Genomic DNA, 26,699 nt, shown 5'->3' with positions numbered 1-26,699 from the left:
TTATACTTTTTTTATTTATGTACTTAGTTTTTGCTCTATTAATTTTAAGAATAATCACTGTACGGTCATGTCCTATATCTCACTTGTATTGTGGATCCATGGAACGAAAAATAAATGAATGAATGAATTAATTAATTACTATAGCATTTAGGCTGAACTTGTCTAAAAATAAGGTTCTATAAATTAAAAAGTCCACGTCACAAAAGTGTTCAGCAGTATGGAATGTGTATATTATTAAAAAAGCAGTTAGATTTATTTAGAGTGTGCCATTTGTTTTCTGTGTTGTTGGTTTCATGATTCTTAGTATTATTTATAGTTGATTATATGTTAATGTACGTCTTGCAGGACACCAGTTCTGGAGATGAAAACATATGTCCTAAGCAGAAAGTCACATCACAGGTGTTCCAAAAAGCACCATTTAAGATTCATGAAGAGAAGTTAATTGAAGAGAAAGCCGTTGTTCTAAGGGATAGTAAAGATCATGTGTCAGATATAAGTAGTAAATTAAAATCAGTTGATTTGCCTGGAGCTGTAACAAGTCTTCATCGGCAACCACTGCAGGAGATTAGTGTTAGACATGATTTCTTTGAAGAAGATAGTACAGGTGGTTCCCCAATGTCTTTGGACAGATCTGGTATCCTCAGTACTCCAGTCAAGCAGAAGTCAAAGTCAGCACAGGAGCTGTTACTGGATGTTGATGAATACAGGGAGGAAATTTATCTATACTTACGTGAAGCAGAGGTTTGTAAATAGATATTGAATGTTGTTTGATACTGTTGTTACTGTACATGTGTTAAGAATGAGCTTTCATTGTCATCAGTAAAACAACTTCAAAGTAGAAACAGCGTTGCTCTTTTCTCTCTTAATTGTTAGTAGAGATGTATGCTGATGATGGCAAATTGTGGGAATGATATGGTAAGTGAAGACAAATTCAGTGACACTATACATGGTCCCAATATAGGAAGTTGCTCTATACTTTCTTTACATTAATTGGAGAGATCTAGTTTTGTACCTGTAAGCTGTGTAACACAGCTGCCACCAGTGGGAGCAGCAAGCCAGACAACTGCCACCCTGCCTCCTCCAGGTATTGCCTCCAAAATTGAAAAAGGAAAGAAATGTACCAAATAATACCCTATCTTGGATGCTCTCTTTGAAAAGTCCTGGTGGTACCCATGATAACAAGAGTAAAGGAATTTTGAATTTGTTCAAACTGTAGAAAGGTTACTAGACCACAATCCCATAATGCTCTTTGGGCTTCAATTTCTGCCAGTGCGGTAAAAAGTGTATGTTTGTTACATTGCAAAATATGACCTATAGGCTAGCCAGTGTTGCTCTTTTGTGATTGTTTGAAGCAGATGATGGCCTTTAGGCATTTGTGCAACTGCGTGTACATGAACATAAATGTAGTTCTTACCCACACATAAATTTCATTATAATTTAATTTATTTTCTTTATTAAATTTCATTGAAACAATTTTATGTGTCCAGCAATTCTTTCAAGGTTTCACTCCTATGCATGCCAGTGTTTGGCCACTGCAGGTCTAGTTTATTATGAGTTAGAGTAGCATAAACCAATTTGAGGAATGCTCAAAATTATTAGATAATAGGAAGGAGGAAATAATTTCAGAATTAAGAAGAGACATGCTCTGTATAATGTTATAACTTTGGGAACAAAACATGAGGTTCTGGGTAGAACTTATGTACCTTACCTGATATTGCGGACTTCCAGCCTTACAAATAATATGTTTATTATTATTGTCTTATTTAGATAACGTAATTGTATAACAAAATTCAGTACAGTCCCTGGGTTAGCATGTTGAATTTGTGCACAGATGGTCATAAGATTGAATTGAAGTAGATTTCCTCTTTGGTCTAAAGGGTTCTGGTAATGGTGTATAACTCAGAATAACTGGGTTTTTTAACTTTGTCCATCCAGTATTCTAGAAACTAAAAAATTACTTCTAAGAGAGTGCAGTAAGAATGTAAAACAAAATATTCTATCTGTTGACTTTATTTTTTCTAAAAATTGGCAAAACACTGCCATTACTGAAATTAAGTGATAGAGACTCCTGTCCAATTCACAGAATACTGATCAGTCAATTAGTCAATCAATCTATTTGTTCCTAGAATCCATATTTGGTGATACAACCTCTGGATATAGAACAAGTCAATAACTACATGTTAATATAACGTACATATTGTACATGAGTCAACTATACTATAAAACTTAACTGCCTACAGATTTCATACACATTAATCAACAACACGTCATCCAACTTGCAACAATTCAATACCAAAAGAAACCCTGCACCCAAAATTCTTTTATAGATTAAGTGAGGACAAGATATTTGTCATAACATAAAACCATAACACACTCACTTCAGAAATTAAGANAAATTATAAAACAATAATTGATACAAAATACTTAGGTAATGATATAAAATTATAACATATCAGGGGTACAATTACCAATTTTAATTACATACATGGTTAAAATATTCCTCTAAGGAATAAAAAGAATTTGAAAGAAAAAATCTTTTTAGCCTCAATTTAAGTAGTTTCACATCATTACTCATACTCTTGATTCTGGATGGCAGGTGGTTATAAGCCTTGATACCAAAATTTATGGTCCTTTCTGAAAGATTGTTAGGCGTGATGTTATGAGTCAACTATACAATAAAACTTAACTGCCTACAGATTTCATACACATTAATCAACAACACGTCATCCAACTTGCAACAATTCAATACCAAAAGAAACCCTGCACCCAAAATTCTTTTATAGATTAAGTGAGGACAAGATATTTGTCATAACATAAAACCATAACACACTCACTTCAGAAATTTAGGGACATAAATTCATCAATGGAATAAATGGAATGTTTCAACAGAAAGGTTTTTAAGTCCCTCTTTAAAGAGTTAAAATTTGTCTTTAATTTTATGTGCTCAGGGACCTTATTATACAAGGTGATTCCCATATTTATCACGCTTTTTTTTTTAGAGAAAAGAACTGTATTGAAGTGATGCATGTTTGCTGGTAGAATAGTTTGGGATCCGTTGTTGTGAAGCATTATGTATGTTTTTGCTTTAGTAATTTGAGCATTAATGAGAAGCTATAAGCAACTGCANTTATTTTGTTCCGTTTATTGTCAGTAATCGTTACCTTCTATTCTGATTTTAAAACGGTCATAACTCCGTAACCGTCCAAAATCGGGCATATGTTTATATGAACTTTTTTGATCACAAAGACCTAGGAAATCACCTCCTGCAGTTATGACCTAAAGTCGTGAAACACCCTGTATAACTCTTACATCTGATGTAATCTGATGTTGGAGAATATGCCACTTACAGAAGTTATAATGGGTCTCATATAGCTTCCTGGCTGTAAACATGGGACTCAAACTATTGCCCTTCTGAAATTTTTCTATGAAGACAAATTTTTATTAACCTTTGTTATGAGAATATTGTCTTAAATTAAAATATTTTCCCTGGGAAGAATATATATTAAAATTTGTTGAAGCTCAAGAGCTATGAAACATACCACTAGGATAGAATGATTTTTGTCCTTTATGTGTCAGTATAGCAAACAAATACAGCATGTGGTCTGTGACCATAGGCTATGATATCAGTGGGAATCATCTGTGCAAGTGACAGTCAACTAGAGGTTCCAATATCAGAGAGCTAGAACTATACAAATTTTGTTAGCAGACTTATGAGCATAAATACAAACCACTCCATCCAATGTGACATATAAGTTTTTAGTATGATAAAACTTATCTCCCTTCCATGTTTCGGTCCTTACGGGCTATCTTCAGAGGGAACATCATTACAAACTGGAAACTACCATCACAATAGGTGTTTTGATTTAAAATACATACACTTATATCCTATAATGCACAGTATGCTTAAAGTCGAACGTTTCACAATCACAGCAGCTTCCTGGTGTTGTAAAGTTTTTAAAAGTTTCTAGATGTTATTTAAAAAACAACACAGCAAGCCACGAACAAACCCTGGACGACATCAAGAACCTCCTCATCAAGATAGACAGGCGGCACAAAATCTGCCCCATACAAGCAGGACGATAGGAGTACGGACACGAACCTACGTGCTTTAAAAAAAATTTAACTACTGAAAATAAAGATTTTTTTAACATAGTAAAAACTTATATGTCACATTGGACGGAGTGGTTTGTATTTATAATTGTTAGTGTGATGGACCAGAATGAAATATATCAGACTTATGAGCAGTTTTAGCACATGAATGGAACCATACGTATTGGAAGGGAAGATGTCAGTAATATAACACAAATCATATCTGTAATTGTTGATAGTATAAATTCTGATTTATCATGCTACCCGTCTGTGTTATGTCAAGTGGGATGTAAAAATAAAACATCTTAAATACTGTGTTGATCATTTGCAGGCTCGCCATCGTCCAAAGCCTGGATACATGAAGAAGCAGCCTTACATCACATATTCTATGCGTTCAGTTCTAGTGGACTGGCTAGTAGAAGTAGCTGAGGAATACCATTTGCAGACGGAGACATTGTATCTTGCTGTATCATATATTGATCGCTTTCTTAGCTTTATGTCTGTTGTTCATTCTAAGTTGCAACTTGTTGGCACAGCTGCAATGTTCATTGCTGCGTAAGTTCATACCTTCTACTCTAGTGTTGTATAAGAAGTTTTCTTAGGGTATTCATAAGGGATTAAGAAACTGTACTCATTTATTGAGGAATGTAGTTGACCATCCAAGGTGTCAGGGTGGTACTTTGTTCTGTTTATTCATGATATTTATGATTTAAATTGACAGCATAACTTGATCACTGTTTTGGAAGGTGATGTCATAAAGTAAAAGTAGCTAAATATAGCATTAACTTAGTTTGTGTTGAATGTCCTTCAGAACTGCAAGGGTTTATCGTATGGAATACTTCATTTCTTACTGACCCACTTGGATTTCAAAACTAATAGAGGGATACTTTTACAGTCCTCCAGAGTCAACTTTGCAAGTAATCAACCTATATTTTCTTGACAGAGAGTTAATATAATAAACTATTTGTGTTTTATATTTGGATCAAATTTGTTTTATGTATCCATAAAAGATTTGATGACACTTGAGTAATATATTTTGATCAATCCCTCACCATCTGAGAATTTCAGATATCTGTAGTTTGTATCCAGTGTCACCATCTGCAATATTTGGCTTTATGTATCTGCTGTTGTTAATTTGTCTTCACACAGAAAAATGAATGGCTTCTGTACATTTGCTGGGGCAGGGCTGTAATGGTATTATTTATTTTGTGCTGATTATTTTCATACATGTTTCATATAATATTTTTTGTGATTATTGAAAGAACAACTTATGCTTTAATTAGTGTTAACAATGGCAACAGTTCCTCTAACTCCCTGTTTTCCACGCAGCCTTGATTTGGGCCAACTGGTGTTTTTTAAAAACATAACCTCCACGGTGTGTAAGGGTTTACTGTATTTGGAGTTCTGGTTTGTTTTGGAGTTCTAAGAAAGCATGTGTAGCAGTACTCTGTCATGGATGTTCTGCTTATGGAATGTAATCCTTATGGACATTATAAAACATGGCCATAAAATTGATGGACCTTGAAGCCTCCCTTACAGAAATTTATGATAGATATTAAAATCTTAAGCATAACAAATTCAGCCAAAACTATTTTTATAAGAATGATTATCTGTTGGAAAACTCAGAAAACATATATACATGTCTACAGATGATGTAGCTTGCTTACCCGTGCATATGTGTCAATACCTGATAATGTGGTTGCTGTCCCCATCTCATTTTAAGTTACACTGATCTAAGTTAATAATTGTGTTTTTATCACAACTGGGGACTAGAAAATTTCTGTAGGAATACACCTTCACTTATGACATGGAAGTAAATGGAAAAATATGGTTCAGATTATACAATTTCATAATATGAACACATTTTCCACAGGATACTACTTCTGTAACATGGAGACATTCTGTAATATAACAAACTGAATATTCAAAGAAAAATACCTTAGAAAGGTGTTTACTAAAACTGTTTTTCATAAATAGTGGAGGGATTAACAGGTCATTTATAAAGAATACTCTTTTGGGTGATAGCTGTCCACCAACTCTGCAGTGTTACATCTCAGAAGACTAACCTTTGTAGTTAACTGCTGTAAGAATCTTGAATCCCAGAAGTCACTTACATCTGAAAGTGAGCATATGCCATTATGTTATGGAGACTTACTGGTCAGGTATTCAAGCCATCTTGTAGCAAGTAAACTGATTATTGGTCATTTGCGAGGGAGTTTGCTGGTAGGTTTGCTAGAAAGCAGCCACTCATCAGGCTTTGGGTAATCACGTTTTCTGTAGTCTTTGTTAATGCATTGATCACAAGGGTGTGAGCTTACAAGAAAGGCATCCTGTCTGTAACACCTACTTGCCTGTTCCTTCTTTACTGTTTGCTGTATAAAAATCATGTTTTGAAATTAGATTTTGTTATGACTTTTTGAGTTTCAAAATAACTTACCATGCCTCATTACAGTTCAGTTTATTTTATATAAACGAAGATATTTTCAAGGTTTGAAGCCTGGCCTATATAGTCTAGAGCAGTGGTTCTCAACCTTTGTGAGACCATGGCCTGGTAAATTCTTCTTTTTATAAGACGAGGGCCCGGTATAATTGATTCCAGGGCCCAGTACATGGTAGTTGAGAACTACTGGTCTAGAGCAGTGTTTCTCGGAAATCCCAGGGTTCTGTGGAGTGAAAATGAGAGTGCTGCAAGAAAATTTTAGTGCCATATAAAAAGTAGTAAAAAGTACATTTCTTATTGGTTTCTGAATTTTGTGTTGCAGGAGTTCATTGTGTTTACCCAAAATGAAGCAAGGATCTTGATGTAAGGATTGTTAACCCTGACATTGAAGCAGTGATTATGTCTATTTCATGTCTTCATCTTCTGTGAGATAGAAGGGATAATTTGTTTAATGTACCTGAGTAGATATTTCCTTTCCCTCATGTCTTTCACACGAAGATGCAGAGTCTGTCTCTGAAGCATAGACATAATTTTTATTCTAGAACTGTGGACATTGCGCAAAGAGCATCCTTACATCATGATACCAGAAAGCTATCACAAACCTTTAGACTTACGTAAGTTCATTACCCTCTCTCCTGTATGAAAAGAACGTTGAACATCTCAGATATTTGTTATTCTATTAAAATATCANCAAGCTTACCACTATTTCGAAGTCCGGCGTTTAAAGGTTAAAATATCCTAACAGGAGACATTTTTGCACTGTTAATATATATTCACAGTATTAAAGTGGTTAGTGAAGTATAAGCTATCTGAGTGGGTGCTTCAACATCGAAAAACATTATATGCTAGACAGACTATTGTGGTAGCCTAAGGTTAACTGTCTGTTCTCTAAATTGTATTACTGCAGGCAGTCAGTTGAAGTCTGTCTGTTTGATGCCGCGACTTATTGTTTTCAGAAGAATCAAAACATGTTCCAGAGGTTAAGGGAGCAAATAATGTAACATTAACAAATATTTGTCAGTGCAATTGTAAACATGAGCTAATGTATAAATTACTGATGCTTTCTGTACTATGTAGGATTTGAGGTTTTCACAATGGTGACTGTGAATGCTGTCTTCTGGGATGTTGCGTCATGTAGAGCTTGTATGAAGATCTACACGGCACCACATCCCAGAAGACGGGATTCTTCTTTCTGTACTAGTTCTAGAAAGAGGGATGTATTTTGAAGTGATGCTAGTGAATTATGCAAATTAAAGAATAATTGGGCAGTGTTACGGATACATACTGTCACGTGATTGAGCGACTGTAGGCAGGGTTTGGATTGATATAGGATTTATTGCACTCTTACAGATCGTAACTATAATTAACTATAACAGTTTCACAGATCTACATGCGTAACAAATCACCACAACATGCACTGAGTCTTCTCAGTTTGCTGTGTCTTCACTGATTGTCTGGTAATGGCTTCTGTCCTCACTGGCTGTCGCCTATCTCACAAATGACTCTACATTGCTATGCAGTGACTTACAACCGTGTAGGCCACTTCACCTCCACCAGGGGCCACTATCTGTGATGGTCTCTGATGGGTCAGTCTCACAATGGCTAACTGCAGACTCAAAAGACTCTAGACTTCTGTAGACTGACTGGGTTGTCCCATTGGTCCTCATCATACAGCCTTGAGACAGTTCCAACAGAAAACACTGCTTCCCACAATTCCTCTATTGTTGCATGATGTCACTATCAGCACGAACCCACACAGAACACCTTTCCCAGCAGAACTCCAATTGGTTACTTTGTGTGATGTGATGTATTCCATTGTTGCATTGCTGTTTATTGTGCTGTAACCTAATAACGGATGTCTCTTCTGATTAACCTGTTCTAGCTTTCAACGGACATACCACAATATTATGACCACAAATGTGCAAAACTGTAATTCATTGCTAATTCTCTGTTACTCCTGTTTTGAAGTTATGGCTTAGGAACTGTCATGGAGATCTAAAGTTGTAATTTATTTTGGTAAAAGCAGTATAACTTGATACTTTCTTTGAGAGTATGATATTGGCATGACCTCCATTGTGAGAGAGTGGAAAAGTTTTCAAGCTAGTTGAATCACAGACTACTATATTTAATTCATTGAAGTTAATGCAACTTGTACATAACAAAAGCAATGTCTTTTGAATATTTTCAGTGGTATCAGAATTAAGATCTTTATGATTTTAGGAAATATGAAGAAATATATCCACCTGAAGTTAGTGAATTTGTATACATCACTGATGATACGTATACAAAGAAACAGGTGTTACGAATGGAGCATCTAATTCTGAAAGTTCTCGCATTTGATCTCTCAGTGCCAACAACACTGAGTTTCATCACGAGCTTTTCAGCTTCTTATGGTCTTTCAGAAACCACAGTGTTCCTTGCCATGGTGAGCATGAATCATTTGTTTCTAAGACTATTAATGTAAGCAATGTTAGATCTGGAGTCAGTACTTCCCAAATTTGAAAACATTTATCACAGTTTTTCAACAAAGAAATAGTTATTTGCAGTAATACTGATGAAGATCAGTGTCACAGTGAGAGCAACAGTAACTAAAGTGGAAAGGGGTGTGCATTACAGCCAATTGGATTTTTCAATGTGGATCATGATTAAATACTAAATCTCTTGTTCCAATATGGCTTTCACTTTCAGATGTTATTCCTATTCAGTGTAGTAACTGCATGTCTTATGTTCATTTATAAGTGGCATGTTTATTGGTTTTAGTATCATATCTGAAGTAAAAGAAGAATATTGAATTAATTCATTTATTTACATTCCATGGATCCTTACATGGCTGGAAGACCAGTGGCAATAGAAATAGAGACAACAAGACAAGTCCCATCAATTATATAGATAAAAATTAATTATACTTCATCCATAACAATTACACATGTTATCCAAGACAAATCACAATGAGTAAATCATTAAACAGTTATTTGACCACATATAAGGCAGAAGAAACCTTAACTACAAATATAAATGTTCTTATTTGTTTCAGTATTTGGGTGAACTGTCACTTCTAGAAGCTGATCCATATTTGCAATATCTTCCGTCGGAATTGGCAGCTTCATGCATAGCACTGGCACGACACACGCTGGATCAGGAAGTGTGGCCTGACGACTTAGAAAATGTGACTAGATACAAGTTTGAGGATTTGAAACCTTGCGTTTGTCACCTAAATGAAACCTATTCAAATGCCAGCACCTTTCCTCAGCAAGCTGTGAGGGAAAAATACAAGTCTAACAGGTGACCAAAGTTCCATTCACATTATATCAGTATTTGTGAGTCTTTTTCAGTTGACATGCTCCTCCTCACAGTGAGGCTTCATGCGGTGACTAATTCTTATCTGAAACTACATGTAGACATGACAAGGTACAGGGACTTTTCATTTTAAATAAACTTGCTGGGCTGCAAAGGAAGGTTGACAGCTTTTACTCTTGATCCTTCAATCTGTGTTTTACTATGTATGAAATATATCTGACACATCCTCTTATGAGACGTCACATATCCGCGATTCAGAAGTGCTATGTTATATGATGGGTTTCCAAATATATTTTTTAAGTTTCATTTTGATGAAATATTTATGTGATTAAAACCAATATTTATTCCCTGTTTTGGAGAGGTGGCCAAAAGAGAGATAAATGCTGCTTGTATCTCATAAGTTTTGAAAGCAACTGCAGATTTTTCATGAAGCTTATTAAACCAGTCTTTTACTTGCCAACATAGATGTGCTAACCCTAAAGGTGGAGGAGGTATGATCATGCAGGATCCTGACTATTTGTATATGGAAATATGAGGTGCAGAGTATTTGAGAATGGGTGACTGAAAAAGAATATTTGGGCATAAGATAGAAATAAAAGAATGTATGGAGAAAACTGCATAATTAGGTTACAAATTTCAAACCAAGCAGATGAGATGGATGCGGTGCGTAGTACGCTTGAGACTGATGAGAATTTGCAAAATTTGCTGGAAAACTTTGAATGAGGAGACCAACTGGGAAGATTATATTAAAATGGAACTTGAAGGAGGGGGGTGTAATGATGTGCACTGGATTCATCTGGCTCAGGGTGGGACCCAGTGGTGGGCCCATGTGAACTAGGTAATTAACCTCTTGTTCTCTAAATGGCAGAAAATTTGACTAGCTGACTGGCAAACAGCTTCTCAAACGTAACTGCTCCTAATTTACTGAATGGTAATGTCATGTGTACGTTTCCAGTATAGTCACAGACGAGTTTTTCTTCTTCTTCTTCTTCTTCTTCTTCTTCTTCTTCTTCTTCTTCATTTCTTTTCATGTTAAGGCCATGGTAACATTATTTCTGAGTGTTTTAAGTTACTGGTTTGTGGCATTAGGTGTGCCTGATTAACTTGAAAACATACTGTCAGCGAATAGGTTCTTTGATCACTGGAAACAACCAGCAGTCTCTTGGTATAAAGTGTGATAAAAATAGACATTGCAATGGCAAACTCAGTGTCATGAATAGTTCCATCTGCTGGAATATAATGCTGTGTAGTTTGCTGAAAGCCAACTGATGTTTCTGAGGGACATGTAATATCCATATTCAAGGTCAAAGGATAAGCTAAGCAAGAAACCAGCATGAAACAGGTAGCAAGCTCTACCTGTAAGTAAACATTTGAGGGAGGAGAATGTTTTGGATGTTCTAAATGATTGACATGAGTGTCTGATTAGCGATAGTAGTGGTGATAGTGATGACTGTGAAGCTGACATTGCAGTTGTTGATACTGCTGTTAATGAAGAGGATACTGATGTGGAGGAACAAGTCCAAGGTCATTTCCTTAGTGGTACTAACTATAATAATGCCTTTATTTTGAAAAGACTTGGGGTACTATCATGGACAGCATGAATTATTTTCAGGTAATTCTGAACCTCAAAACTGCAGTGAACATCTGAGATATTGTGCTTGGATTCTTATTATTTTCCAGTAGAGACATAGTTCATAAAATTATTGTGGAAATTTGCCATTACACAGAACAGTTTATAAATACTAGAGGCAGACTTTTTACTTAAGACAATGGACATCAATCACAGAAAATTATATTTATGTTGAAGAAAGCAGTCTTCTGGGATTTGGTACCGTGTATATGTGGTGTTAACCGACGTTTCGGAGGAACGTATCGCCTCCATCTTCAGGGTAGAAGAAAAAATATAAGAAATCTGCAAGCGAAGAGACCGTGAGAACCGGTAACCGGTTCAAGGAGGAGAATTCTATCAGGTCCAAGGCATGATGATGTGATATCAAGAGAGAGATTCAAACTAGTAATGAAATTTATACGTTTTGCAGACATTGCCAACAGAGAAAATTATGAAGGCCCTGCCGTATTGCCTCTGAACTGTAATATTCAGAACTTATTCCTTCCCTGGAAAAACATCTGTGAACAAATCCCTTACATTATGGAAGGGATGCTTGTTTTTCAAACGGTATTTACCGGAAAACATTGCTAAATTTGTGATAAAGATTATGAATCCATATCTGATATTCATGGTCTCTTGTGGTATACATGGATGAGGTTGTTACAACACCAGGTGTCTTGTCTTTCAGTCATATTGGCTTTGCTCTCATTCCCTTCATAAACAAAGCTGAGTGCTTTGTTTGGAAGGTCAAGGTTGTTTATTGCTTTGAGGGCAGAATTGAGGATTAGCAGTTGGTTTTTAGAATATATCAGGAACTATCCTATGCCAGTCCTATTTCACTTCTCTACTGTTCATTGTAGTTGATTTTCTCTCCATGGAGAGAAATCTGAGAAACTTCAACATGAATTTTGAAAAGTGAAGACTTTGAAATGTCTGTAGTTTGAAGTCATTGGCAGTGCATTCTTGGGAGTTTTACTTTAATTGTAATTAAAAAAGTAAAGTAAGTAAAGGTATCCCTGTAACAGGCTGTGGAGGCCCATAGGGTTGTGAAATGTTGAGGTTCCTACATTTTCTAGACAATCAGCTCACAGATGGTGGCAAGGTTGTCAGCCCTACCCGCTGGCCGCCCTTTACCCCCAAGAATATTCCTGGTACTCATTCTTTTAGCGACCGAGTCGACCCCAGGGCCATAGTGTGGCTGGAAGGAGTAGGTCAATTGAAAAAATCCAATGACCTCATCATGACTTGAACCTGCAACCTTCCAGCTTGTAGCATAGTGCCTCAACTAACTATGCTACCATGTGCCCCAAATGTAATTAAACAAATCCAAAATAATTTGTTGTGATTTGTTTCTAAATGCTTATCCATTTGTACATTTTACTGAAATAGGGTTGGCTTGTAGGATTTGATTCCATGACCACAGTGCCATCACAGAAGCAATTTTGCACTGTACACAGTACCTTCTCATCAGTATGCACTGAAGTGGGTGCCACTTTTAAGGGCCTAATGAGGTCAGAGTTGCTTGGTGTGGGGTGGGTGTGTCAGGACTCCTGTAATTATTTTTTTATTGCAGCTGTCATCCAGAAGTATGTGGATGTGACATCATGCTGCTGGCATATGCATTCAGATGATCCATGACATTTTTGCTCATTAAGTCACTTGGGACTCTCATTCAGAAATTTATGATGTGTCTTTGTTTATTATGGATCCCTTCTGCAGAATGGCATGAGACCATTTTGTTACCATAGAGCAAGCACAACTTTTCTAGCTGAAGGTGCTCCTTGAAATATTTCTGGCTTTGGTAATCGCCATACTTTGCTAGTTTATTTGGTTTCAGGCTGGAAATGGTGCATTCATGTAGAATCAGCATGCCCTGTTTATAATGGAATGCATCTGATTTCCTTCACATGTTGACTGATGTATCCAGTGTGCACACACTTTTTAATTGCATCTTCTTGTGGACCAGAGTACAGACAGAACCAACACTCCATTGCAGTCCCACAATTGGGTCATTTATAGTTGGCATTTTTTCTGAAGTTCGATTTTCTGCTTTTATAATACTGTCAGGAGTGATGACATGTTTGTGGAGCATTGTGCAACTCCTGCCTTTGAACTAATTTGCCCATTCATGGATGCAACCTTCATTATGCAATACAAAATTTACTAGATTCTTTTTCACATGCTAGAAATTATATCAGCACACACTTAGATAAATAAGTGATTCGAAAGAAACAGTCAATTTGTGGCATAATGCATTTTGATACTTTGTTGTGTTTGTACCATCCTTAATGCATGCATTACAGATCAGTGCAAAACCCAAAGTAAGTTTTAGCTTAAAAGTGTGTTACAGTAAATCAGTTTTCATTTGAAGTGCCCCCACACAAAAACATTCTCTCGTGTGACCTGTATTGGCGTGATATTCTAGTATTTGATGGAAAATGAGTACTGATTGAAATGTTAATAATGGCAGACACAACACGTGAGTATCTAGCTGAAAGTCTAACCAATAAAAACATCTCTACAAGCTGCTGCATCTTATGATGTGATTTATTTTCTTGCCCATGTGAAAGAGGGAAGTTGATCCAATGTTATTCCTTCCAGGTGGCATAATGTTTCGCTGCTGACTCCACGCACACCAGCATTATGTTGACTGCAACCAGTGCACCTTGCACACCAATAGAAACAAATCACATACCAAGACAAACCTGTGGTCTAAAAACAAGAAATTGTTTCTTGTGGTACAATCAGTAGATAGAAACTCATAGTTTAAAACTTACCTGAGGCAACTGAAAGCTTTTTTATACATATATGTATTTTTGACATCTTGTACACATGTTCCAATCAGATTGATACATGCAAGAGAATTTTTGTGTTATTTTATATGTTTGTATATTCAGTTTTTTAATATGAATATTAAGACAGCAAACGTTTTAGAAAAGTGATTGTTTGGAAGAATTTTGTAAATGTATTTATTAACCGTACCGGGTCACTTTTGTTTTGTAAGTTGTTGGGCTTGTAAAAATATCATAATATGCTTTTAAACTTAATGTGAAATATAAATTGGAGGAAATTTATAGTTTTAGGATGTGTGCATTTTTAAAATCTTTCATTAGGAAAGCACAGGTGTAATGATACATTTCACATTCTAAAATGAAACTCCATGAGCATTAAACGGGTTGTATGTCACCTCAACGTATTTTAATAGCTTATTTTAAAGAAATATACAGTGAATGCTGGAATAGTCATTTCCATCCATAAATTTTGTAGTGCTGGTTCCAGGTTCTAACAGGAGTTATGAAAAAATAAAACTGTACATCATCTTTGTATTCTAAGTGTATGATTTTAAAGAAAATTTAAAATGAACCAGCATTGAACTAAGTAAAACTGAAGTGACAATGTACTTTTATTGTGCTTTTACCCTGCAAAGTATTGCTGTATATTAGTGGCTTGTTTTCAATGCGAGACGTGCAAAATTAATCGTTTTATAAGCAGAAAAAATTAACTCTGGTACATGTATATAAGTCAGTCCAATAAGAGAAGGATAAATTCCTGCAATTTTGTTAGCATGTCAATAACTTGTATCTGTATGTATGTGATGTTTGGTAAGATTTTATTCTGAAATTCTATTGTACAGTTTTCCAATTTAGTATACCGGATATTTTTAATTTAAGAAAATATAATGTTCTGTATAACTTTGCTTGTGTTAATTTCAATTGACTGATCTGCTGTAATATTAAAAGTTTGTAGACATATGGAGGAATGGATGTATAGATTTACATTTTCTTGACCTTGGCACTATCTTGAGGTGAGTGGTCAGTGTCACCCATTGGATATGAAGTTGGATAGACCCCAGAGCCGGTCTGGACGATGTGGAGAAGAAAAAGTTCTTGATCCTACTGGGACTCAGAACTCGAACCCCCTCGGTTGTCCAGCCCGTAGCCAGTTGCTATACTGACTATGCTATCCTGGCTCCCTTTAAAAATTCTCAGCAATTCCATGTTATAAAGTGTTGGGAGATTCTGCATTTTATGTTTCATTTTCTTGTAGTTTGTAGACATGCTAGTGCCATTAGAATACATTTTTGTCAAGATTTTCGTCTGCACTATCTGGATATCTCTGAGATTCTACATCTCAAAACAGTTTTTTTTGTGTGTGTAATAAGAGTTATGTATCTTGTTCAGGCGTAAGACATCTCACGTATATAACTCAGTGTGCTTCAGAAGAAGGAAAAGGAGCACATTACGTTAAGATTACACTTTGTCACATTGTATCTATATATTCATTTCTTTAGCTGAAACCCATGGCTAAGTCCAGATGGCCATATGGGTTGTGCAAATAAGATAATGAAGTTATGTGAGAGATGTAATATAATCAGGAAAGGGCTGATAAAATAGTGTATGAAGAATGCCATCTTCTGGGATATGGCACCATGTAGATCTTGTGAACTGACGTTTTGGAGGAACGTATCACCTCCATCTTCAGGGCAGTAAAATCTGCAAGCGAGGAGCCAGCACGAGCAGGTGGCTGCAGACTGAGCCTATAAATTAAAGGTAAAGTTGTCCCTGCGTTTAACTAATTAAGCACTACTCCATGAAAGTGTAATGGGGAGTGGATGTATAGATCCACATTTTCTTGACCTCAGCACTAGCTGGAGGCAAGTGATCAGCTTTACCCCCGGGGAAAGAGCCCATGGTACCCATTGGATAGGAGGTTGGCTCCACCCCAGGGCACATCTGGATGACATGGAGAAAATTCTTGACCCTATCAGGACTCGGAACTCTGACCCCTTGATCTTCCAGCCCATAGCCAGTTGCTATACCGACTGCGCTATCCTGGGACTGTACAATGTGAAAATGATTTATTGCATCATGTATAGGGAACTGGCCCTTGGAAAGCTAACTGCTATTTTCTTGGTCTGTGAATCAGATCCTTTACAACATGTATATGTACTGCTTTATGTAACACAGAATGTACTAAAGTTTCAGATAATTTGTCATCCTACATTTTCATTATGCATAATTTTATCATGTGATGAAATTACAATCCAAAGTAATGCCACGTAGCTCAGAGACAGCCTCAGATTTCCGAAGAACCAGCATTTGCTGATTTTTTGCTTGGTTTACTTTTTGACCATGAAGTTGGAGGTGTCATGTTCATATGAAATATTGGACTCTTTCTGAGCAACATAGTGTTACAACCCATAAGACGTTATTCTCCATAGTAATGCTAATTTGTGAAAGGACTGACACTACTTGAATAAAAACTGAAGCATTACATGTGGTCAATTAATATTTCCACCAAACCAAAAATGTTTCAGATAAAAGTTATAGAATTTACTGACACATAAATGTTACACACAACAAACTCTGTGGCCCATAGTCAGCAAGTGAACTACCAACCGAGCGACCGCCGCTTGTCAGCGAAGTTAGTGCATTTGTTGAATATAAAAAATATTTGTTCTGTTTTAAGTATGATGGGATATTAACTTATATATGTCTGCATATTCCACACATGAATAGAAGTTTTAGTCATTTGTTAAGAATTGAGGCTTTCACAGTGGTGACTATGAAGAAAGCAGTCTTCTGGGATTTGGCACTGTGTATATGTGGTGTTAACTGACGTTTTGGAGGAACGTATCACCTCCATCTTCAGGGTAGAAGCTTTTATTTGTTCTCACGGTCTCTTCGCTTGCAGATTTCTTATATTTTCCCTTTTACCCTGAAGATGGAGGCGATACATTCCTCCGAAACGTCACTTAACACCACATATACACGGTGCCAAATCCCAGAAGACTGCTTTCTTCATTTGTTAAGAAGTTTACATACATCAGTTTAAATCTTCAGTACAAGTACTAAGAGTAGCAAATTATCTTTATTAATGCTAGACAGCATCATTTTCTTGGGACAGGAGGAGGAGAATCACAAAAAACTGTAGTCAAGGCAGCTCTTCACCAGGCCAAGGCTTAAAACTCGACACAAAGCAGGACTGCTAGCCACTACACTGTAATGTCCTGTTTTCTGTATCTCTGTTTATTATTTTATCCACCTTGCTTCATCGTTAATTTCTTAATCAAATTCTCTATCATATCTGCATCAACTAACCCAATGAACTTATCAACTACTAAACCACTTCTTACAGCAAGGACAGCTGGCACTGCTTTGACATCAAATGCATGAACCAGTTCAGCATTATTCTCTACATCAATAATAGCAAGATGAACATCATTCATTGGGTCAACTAACTCTTTAAGTTTTGGAGACAGGATCTTACAGGGGTCACACCATTCTGCATGAAAATTGACAATGACTGGAACATCACTGTTCATGACCTTGTTAACAAAATCTTCATTGCTGTTTATGACGAAAGACTTCCTTACTTGGGAAGTGCTTGAAAAGTTATTGTGCATGTAATATCTGTAACAAGTGCTTGCTGCAGAGATCACAGTTCTTGTCACTGTTTGTATCACCACTGTTCTGCACAAAGATCGCACAGCATGAGTCATACTTCTTGAATTCGCCATTTTATTCATAGATTTTTCCAGTTCTCACAAATTAAGTGACTAATCATCACGGCCTAACTGCTTGTGCATGTTGTGGCTCCATCAAGTGCATGACAACAAAAATCAGAAGTCCTATGATGGCTGACAGTCCCAGTAGAATAACAAGTGATGTTCTCCACAAAAACAACTCGTCATACAGCTGTAAAATACAAATCATATTCCTATATTCAGCAATAAGTTCACAGTGAAGCAGAGTAAGTGAATAGCTGTGTCTGGAAACAGATCACTGAGGACACTCAAGAAGATTAGATCACAAATTACCTTTCATCCTGAGTTAGAAATGTCATTAACCTTAGCCATATGTCCCACTACTGCAACAGCAAGTGTGAGGATCCAGTAAGGCAAGCATCACATGTTATCAGTACAAGTGCCATTTCTATTTTCCAGAAGGGCACTATGTTTACTGGTATTAGACTATTTAATAGATTGCCAAACACCATTCAAAGTCTTAGAAAGGATAGAATTAGTTTTAAAAATAATTATTTTCATACCTCATGAATAACATTTTATACAGTTGGTGAACTTTTGGAGCATACAGTAAATAGTTAGTTAAAATGTTTGTTTAGCTTTGTATTGTCTTTCTGCTTTGTTTGTTTGTGTTATGCTTGTGACCAGTTTCATGTCCATTGTATTTTGGACTTGTGAACTGTATGTAACCCAGCTGCCAACATCATACTAGCACTATTACAGACAAGGGTTAATCTAGGAAAATGACATGGACCAGTCTTTACAGGGCAAAATACATAATCCATGTAATATATTAATGGACAAAACTTATGGAAAGGGAAATCTTTGAATGATATGGCAGAATAATTGTAAAATGAATTTTAGCAGTAGACAATGATGTGTTTGATTAAACTGACTTTAGAAAACAATGATTAGCTTATTATGTTGCAGTATTCTGTTGAGGTGTATGTTCTAAATAAGCACTCGCACTTTTCACTTTCCCTCTGCAACTTCGTCCATGTATTAAAATTCACACTTCAAAATCTTTTGTCTCCTCCTATTATTCAAATACTACACGTTTCAGCCCAACTGGCAAAGTGTACAAACTAGAACTGCTGTCTTGTGTCATGCTGCTACACTTTGCATTTTAAAGGTGTAAAACACAAAATATTTTAAAATACGCCATAATTATTTTGTGTGCAAATGTGGGTCTGGTGTATCTGTAACATATTACTATTATCGTTCACTATGCAGTATATATACTAAATGCCATTTATTTACCAGCTATTAATATTGTACATAATTGAAATTCTTCGTATGGAAAGAAAAATCGCCCACATTTCTCGCGGTTGCAAAGTAGCTATAAGAAATCGTGGGAACCCAAACATGCTAGTAAAGAAAATATGTGTACTTGCCTTAAACACTGGTTTCTTTGGTAACTCGGAATCTCGAGGTATAAGAATCAGGATTACAGTTACCACAGAAGCAACCGCAACTACTCCTGTCCCAAACTTTTTATGGGTTCGGTGGAAAATAATGCAAGAGATAATAGCAACTGTCCAAATTGCCAAAATTGCGAATAAACCAATTCCCACACCTAGTACACGGACAGTCATGACATGAAATGAAAGCAGTAAAAGTCGTCCATGCGCTTAATTAGTTAAACACTATGCCATGAAGACATATACGTGTAGCTCCACCATTCCTGACGTAGACATTAGATCACGAACTAAACACGATTAACACACATTACAACGATTGCACCCAGAAACTTTTTAAATTGCGCCCTATATATTTTCAATTGTTTCTTTCCCCCACTTTTAGTTTCGAAGTTGACCATTCATCTTGTATCGCGCTGGAATCGCTGGAATACATGGTAATCGGCGAAACTCGTCTGGTTGGACGTGTGTAGCTGCACGAGGTTGAAATGGTATTACATATAGTGGAATTTATGTGCGAAATATTTGATAATAATTAAAAAAGAATAAAGTGTTACAAAATAAATATAGCTGCAGAGTAATAATTGGTTTAAATGAGGAATATATTTGGGGAAAGGGAAAGTCAGAAGTTGTGAGGTTATGATATGAAATGATGCAAAAGGGTTCTTCTGTACAACATTTTTATGGATCTCATTGCAGTTTCGACAACGAATACCACATAAACCAGGGGAGCTGGCTGTGAAGATTCATAATTTTACAAGACTGTATTTTCGGCGGTATCAACCAGTTCTGCAGCTTCAATGTGGACATATTGGAGTGAGTTTATTATGTATTATTGTCATATAAATACTGTTAAGACTGGATAGTGGAGAACGGATGAAAAACTTCTTAAAATAAAGCTCCAAATAAGTTGTTCAGTGTACATAAATTTACCTAGATGATTTATGCTGGGCAGAAAGTTATTTCAGTGAAGAGACAGAAAAACTTTTGACAAACCCTTACTTTGATATTAATTTTTATAAAATTTAATTTTACTATGTTCATCTCACATTTTTCATATATAACCATGGAACAATTTATGGTACATTTGGCATGCATCTGTCTTTGAATTTGGCTAGTAGAAACTGTCCAAGTATACATAATACATTTACTTGATTTAAAGTGTTTAACCGTATTACAGTCTATTCTGTGGCCTTTCCAGTTATAGAAATAGACCATTGTTCCAATATTCTATTATTATGGATGCCAACACAAACTCGAAATAAATAAATATTACTTTATTAATATTTGTTTGTAATTCCCCAAAGGGAACTTAATGGGCTTTCTCCTATGTGTACCACTCATAATGAAATTATGCCACAGTTGTGACTTCACTGTATTTCACTTCCCTACTCATCATTCTAGTTGTTCTTTGTTGTTTTCTTTATCGGTTATGCAAGAGGACTTCAAGGAGCTCAGTACAAATTTTGAAAACTGAAGCCCTCCAAATGTCAGTAGTTTGAATGGTTTGGCTTGCAGTTCAGTCACAGAAAACTGTGTCAATTCATTGACAGTTTTGGGGGCAGATTCATCTCTTCCCGTGCTTGAAAATCTTTCTCAGTTCTGTGACCCAGCCCAGTCCTTTATCACTCCTCTGCACATCACAGTCTAGTGGTGCTTCTTTTTATTTGGAACATTTAAGATTCAATCTTAGCTCAAAGGCCAACTGCCTTATGCAAGATTTTTGTAATTTTCCTCAGCCAGGATAACATGTCAAATTAGGCCTTGATCACTCCTTTGCATATCCTTTGAAACTCATTATTCATTAATAATACTGCCATTTGAAACAAAATAGTCATGGTACTGAATTTTATAATTGAAATTAAAATTATATAAACCATAATTTAATAAATTAATGTAATTAATTTTGGTAATCTGTTGGTCCCTGGTGGCTCTAGCTTTGAAATTGTTTGAACAAATCTTCTATTTTGTTTTGTATGGGTATTATTTGTGGTCAGTTTATTCACTTATGACTTGATGAAAAGCAAGAATGGACGTTTTTCCATGTTTTCAGCTGTCTTATTGAAGTGACTAATATCATTATTTTTACATACTTATAACTTTACCTTATAGATTCGACCATTTTCCAGTCCAGCTCGCCGGCCAAACTTTTTTTCTCAGTTTGTGGAGAATATCAAACAGGAAATGGCCAAGAATAAAGAAATGAAGGAGAGTCTAAAAAAATTCAGAGAAGAAGCAGAAAAACTAGAACAGTCTGAAGCTCTGCAGAAGGCCAGGTGCTTAATGTTTGCAAATTTGGATAATTTTAGTTCATATGAGACTTGCTTAATGTAAACAAGAAGGTGAAGTTGGCCCTGTGTTTCACTAATTAAACACTACGCCATGAAGGTGTATGTGTGAATGAAGGTATAGGTCCACCAGTCTTGGCCCCAACACTAGATAGAGGTGAGTTGTCAGCATCCCACCCTTGTGGAAAGAGCCCCCCCCCCATACCCATTTGATAGGAGGCTGGCTGGGCTCCAGAGTCAGTCTGGATGCTGTGGAGCAGAGACATCTCTTACCGCTGCCAGAATTTGAATCCCAGCTGTCCAACCCATAGCGTGTCCTATACTGACTGTTAAAATTATGTGAGCAAAAACAGTTTAGTTAATCCCCACCCCCATGTTGGGCAAGTTACAGTACAATGTAATGAATCTTTATGGAGAAAAGTCGGAATGATGTTCACTGGCAGTCTTTTGGGTGAAAAACATGGATCTGATAAGCCGTTTTCTGTGAGTAAGGTAAAAGGTAAAGTTGTCCCTGTGCTTAACTAACCTTTAAGAGACAGGCCATTTAAATTCCAGTAATGGCAGCAGGCCGGAGTTAATTTAAATGCCCGCCATTGTAGGGTATTAAAAATTGTAAGCATATTACTGAAAATGCTGTGATTTCTACAATTTTTGTGATAAACAAACAAAATAAACGCTGATTTTATCTAGAAAGAATATAGAATCAGATATTGTAATTTACAGATTTTAAAATCTGTAAAAATTGTTACACTGATTCAAAAGAAATGTTTCCCAATTTTGAGCGTCTGTCCACAAATATTCCTACAGTTTCTGCACAAAACGTTTCTGCAGTATAAATTCATGCTGCTGACATCCTGTCTTACTATGTCTTATCTGGCAAAAGGGGTGGAAGTTTATGTTTGTATTGCACATTCTCCAGTCACGTCGGAACCTTTGTGTATGCACAAGTGTGGTCAAAGTCTTATCGTACTTTGTCCTTCAGAAACTCTGACTGCGTATATCTTGGACTAGCCACACAGAGGTACTGTTCTCGGAATAGCCCCGCATTGCTGAACGTTCAAGCCTAGGCCCTTGCTTCCTCGCCACTTTCAGAGTTGTCTGTACCACAGTCTGAATCGATGTCATTTATCAGCTGCCTCTCAATTTCGGCTTCTTCCATGCGAAATGAGGCCATGGTGGATAGTTGAAATTGTGATGTTTTATAAGCATTACGATTAGAGGAGGCCACTCGACATCACTGGCCGACTTCCTCTAATACGAGACTGAGGTGTCATGTGTGTTCTTCGCGTGGGAAATGGAGTTACATCCGGACAAAGTGCATGAATTGCGACGTCAGACTCTGCATTCAGTTAGATGATGCAGGAGGGAAGACTGTCTACTTATAAAGCAGGTGACCAAAAATAATGTAAGTAAAACAAGAATTTCTATCTTAAAATTAGATTTTAAAACACTGTGCGCACGCATGGACTGTGTGTACTCATCCGGTGTCGCATGGCCACTCGGCTACACTTTAAAGGTCTCCATACGGTGTTACTAGGCTCTTAAAGGTTAATTAAGCACTACGCCATGAAGGCGTATGGGGGAGTGTGTGTATACATCCACATTTTCTTGACCTCGACACTAGTTAGAGGTGAGTAATAAGCCTCTCACCCCAGCCACTTTACCCCCGGGCAAAGAGCACCCAGTACCCATTGGATAGGAGGTTGGGTGGCCCCCAGAACCGGTCTGAACAACATGGAGAAAAGAAAATTCTTGACCCTACCAGGACTCAAACTCCTACCTCTCAGTCGCTATAGCAACTCCACTACCCCTGCACCTGAGAATAGGGAATTTTAAATTCTCTGGTATTAATGGGGCTGGCAGCTGGATCTGAAGTCAGGTGTAATGGTATCAGTATTTAAGAAATGCATAGTTAAGCCCAGTTGGACAGGATGCACTTGCTGCATGTCCAGTAAAGCTTATTCTGCTGCTTGAAATGTTCTCCTTTCATTGTACACATTGTGACATTAAATTATTTCATTTGCAGACAGAAATTTCATTCAGTTGAATCAGAGGCTACAAAAGGAACTGAAGTATTGAAGGATAGACTGGGGTCTATCAAGGGAAAGGTACAAGAAGCTTTGGAGGAAGCAAGTAAATCTGACATCGCCAAAAAAGCTGGTGAGTGCTGACTGAAGGTCTTGCAGATTGATGGAGTGTGAGTAACTGTATGTGTTCTGGGTATAACTACATTAACACTAACTAACTAACTAACTAACTCACTAACTCAATGGAGTTGGGTCCTTCATGAGAAGCCACTAGCTGCTCAGCTATACAAGAATGTCCTAACATTTTACGGAACCCAAAGGTTCATTACTGTTCACAATGGCCCTCTGCTGGTCCCTTTCCTGAACCAGATTATTCCAGTCTTGCCACCCCATCCTGTTTCTCTTAAGATCCATTTGAATATTATCCTCCTACATATGTCTGGATCTTTCTAGTGGTCTCTTTCTGTCTGGCTTTCCCACCAAAACCGTTTATGCGTTACTCTTTTTCCGTGCATGCCACATGCCCTCCCCATCTCATCTTCACTGACTTGACCATTCTAATTAAAATATCCACGTTGTAGTAACAACAAATACAGAAAATCCACTTTTCATATTATTAACTGTTGCAAAATATTTGGTACATTTTACAAAAATAGATCTCTTTAGTATCAATATAGTATAAGATTTCAGAGACTGTAATTTCTTTATATTGCAAGCACAGAAAATTTGCACATAAATGCAACCATTGGTAAATTGTACAGGGAATTATTGGAAGTGTCTAGATAAATAATGTAAGTTGGGAGGGGTAAAGAAAATGTACATAAACATATGAGACTGGGAAATCCTCTTGGAAGACTGAGGATGATATTAAAATGAACCTTATGGGAGTAGAATGTCGGTATATGAACTGGATTGAAGTGGCTGAGCACTGTTTTCAATGGACAGCAATGTATTTAAACTTTGCAAGACAGTTTGTATGCATGGAGAGTCTTCAGTTTACTTCATTAGATGCAGGAAACATGTCTGATATGTGGCTAATTAAAAATGAAACATATTTATATATATGATGAATTGATGCTTGTAGACATTATTTGATATTTACACAGGGATGCAGACTTTTTAAATATTTGGTAGCCAGGTAAATATTTCACTTGCCAGAAAAATGTGGATCAGTGTTACCAGACATCTTAATGTGTCTCCCCCTGCTTAGTTTCTTCATGTCGCTGTAGTATGTACAGGTATGTGTCCTAACCACCTGGAGACCATGCATAAGATGACAAAGAAATTGAATTTAAAATAGATGACTGTTTCTGTTCAGGGTTTGTTTATCGTAACCAAGTGAGAGTGCCCAGACCTTAAAAGTAACCGAGAATTTCAAGTGGGAAATCATTTGTCAGTCCAAATTGTTCTCTTGCCAGTGGTGACAAGGTAACCATGTTTTTATACCTGTGTATTTATGTAAGGAGTTTTCCGTTGACAGCAGACTTACAAGAGTGAAAGTGAACAGGCACGAAGGCACGAGTGTATGGGATCAAGTCGTGAGAAAAGACAAGTATCGTGTTGTATGAAGGATCTGAAATGGTTCATCATTCTTTGCTTTGAATATTTGTAGTTCATAATTGTCCCTGCAGGGCAGCTGACAGAAGAACTGGGCAGGTCAGCACGTGGAGCTGCAGAGACTCTGTCAGAACAAAGTCAGAGGCTGGGTAAGACTGGGGCCTTCCAGACTGTTTCTGAGACAGCGAAGATAGTGAAGAAAGAGCTGGATCAGGGTGGGATGCATGCACGTGTATATCGTCCACCAGCTCGACTCAGGAAGAGGGTAGAGGCGGTAGAAGATGATGATAAAGTCATTGAACCTAACACAGAAGCAACAGGAGTGGAACTTCATAAGGATTCAAGGTAATATTGGTTTCACTGTAAAAGGAAAAGTACAGCTTATTGTCATATTCATCTCAGAGTTTGTCTGCAGTAATGTCTTATTTACCTAATATAAGATGACTCCAAGTCTAAGACAACCCCTACAGAAATCATGTGTGCACTTTCAGACACACACATTCATCAGCAGATGCTTCGTGACCGCTCCCACAGCATTTGTAAAGTTACAGTGCTTTGTTACTTGTTGTGTATGTTTTATTTTATTTATTTCCATATAATTTAATAAGACTGCCAGTACCTCACTCTATAGAGCATCACTTGATAGGATGATTAGGGAAGGAAGTGTTGATGTCACATGGCATGAGGCACTGTCCTGGCCTTGAAGCAAGGAGGAGGACCTCAGTGGTCCCCAATCTGGATTGTCAGTCTCCTGGCCAAGGCTTAAACTGGGAACCTTCTGAATACAACTAAGAAATATTGGCATTGCTCAGTTGTTGTAACACTGAAGTACTGAAGTACTGTCATTTTGCCTTTTCTCTACCTCCATGTGCTGTCATGAGCTATGGATAGGTGCTGGAGAGTGGTGTTCAGAACATTGTGGAGTCCTAACTGATAAGACTGGTTTCGAGATGCATCATTAGGGACATTACAGGCAGCATGAAGTGAGCTTGTGTGTACCTGGTCCATGATCTCTGTCATGTCTGATATAAAATAAGTTTTGGATATGATGCAGTGTCAAAATATCTGTCATAGAAATGGAGGCCCCGTAAATGACTGGCTGATATTTTTTTATATTCCTTAGTGCTTTCAGGAAAATGCCAGCTTAGTACTTCAAATTAGACCACAGCTGTTTCCTTCCAAATTCTTTGCAATTCACTATTCACTAGTCATCACTATATAGCCTCAGATAATGACAGCATTGTTAACCCGTTGCCGTGGTTCGTCGTGTATGTTTCGTCAGGGATTTAAATCGTCTGGGGGGGTTCGACGTGTATGTTTCGTTCAGCTGCACACCTATGTTATAACGCCCATAATAATTGATGGTTTTGCTGTAGATTGTTAGATTTTTCGCTGGCCTGTTGTCAGTAGAACAGAGTATAAATAAGACACGACTTTATCTGTGCCAA

The 26,699-nt window shown here is 36.9% G+C and overlaps 4 protein-coding genes across 4 annotated transcripts in view; 2 read left to right on the top strand and 2 right to left on the bottom strand.

Moving 5' to 3' along the window:
* Window positions 1-15,242, top strand: part of LOC111872763 (G2/mitotic-specific cyclin-A) — a 16,456-nt gene extending 1,214 nt beyond the window's left edge. Inside the window, exons 2-6 of the mRNA XM_023866931.2 lie at window positions 346-741; window positions 4,421-4,644; window positions 8,750-8,954; window positions 9,564-9,811; window positions 14,037-15,242. Coding sequence (XP_023722699.1) covers window positions 346-741; window positions 4,421-4,644; window positions 8,750-8,954; window positions 9,564-9,811; window positions 14,037-14,085 — 1,122 coding nt within the window. The 3' untranslated portion in view covers window positions 14,086-15,242. The remainder of the gene's footprint in view (window positions 1-345; window positions 742-4,420; window positions 4,645-8,749; window positions 8,955-9,563; window positions 9,812-14,036) is intronic.
* Window positions 15,243-17,287: 2,045 nt separating this feature from the next.
* LOC111872765 (thioredoxin, mitochondrial) lies at window positions 17,288-17,986 on the bottom strand. Its single transcript, XM_023866933.1, has one exon. It carries the CDS (start codon window positions 17,962-17,964, stop codon window positions 17,473-17,475), a length of 492 nt encoding a protein of 163 aa, XP_023722701.1. The 5' UTR covers window positions 17,965-17,986; the 3' UTR covers window positions 17,288-17,472.
* LOC111872766 lies at window positions 17,985-19,737 on the bottom strand. Its single transcript, XM_023866934.2, has 2 exons — window positions 19,356-19,737; window positions 17,985-18,133 (listed from the first exon to the last, which is right to left on the bottom strand). The coding sequence occupies exons 1-2, from the start codon at window positions 19,554-19,556 to the stop codon at window positions 18,002-18,004; spliced, it is 333 nt and encodes a 110-aa protein (XP_023722702.1). The 5' UTR covers window positions 19,557-19,737; the 3' UTR covers window positions 17,985-18,001.
* A 58-nt stretch (window positions 19,738-19,795) lies between these two features.
* The window catches only part of LOC111872762 (mitochondrial import inner membrane translocase subunit TIM44), an 8,501-nt gene continuing 1,597 nt past the window's right edge, over window positions 19,796-26,699 (top strand). The window contains exons 1-5 of the mRNA XM_023866930.1: window positions 19,796-19,870; window positions 20,079-20,195; window positions 21,492-21,655; window positions 23,694-23,827; window positions 25,326-25,596. Of these exons, the coding sequence (XP_023722698.1) occupies window positions 19,868-19,870; window positions 20,079-20,195; window positions 21,492-21,655; window positions 23,694-23,827; window positions 25,326-25,596 (689 nt within the window). The 5' untranslated portion in view covers window positions 19,796-19,867. The remainder of the gene's footprint in view (window positions 19,871-20,078; window positions 20,196-21,491; window positions 21,656-23,693; window positions 23,828-25,325; window positions 25,597-26,699) is intronic.

The sequence above is a fragment of the Cryptotermes secundus genome, unplaced genomic scaffold (genome assembly GCF_002891405.2).
Source record: "Cryptotermes secundus unplaced genomic scaffold, Csec_1.0 scaffold4622, whole genome shotgun sequence".
NCBI lineage: Eukaryota > Metazoa > Arthropoda > Insecta > Blattodea > Kalotermitidae > Cryptotermes > Cryptotermes secundus.
This window is presented reverse-complemented; position numbering and strand designations above follow the sequence as displayed.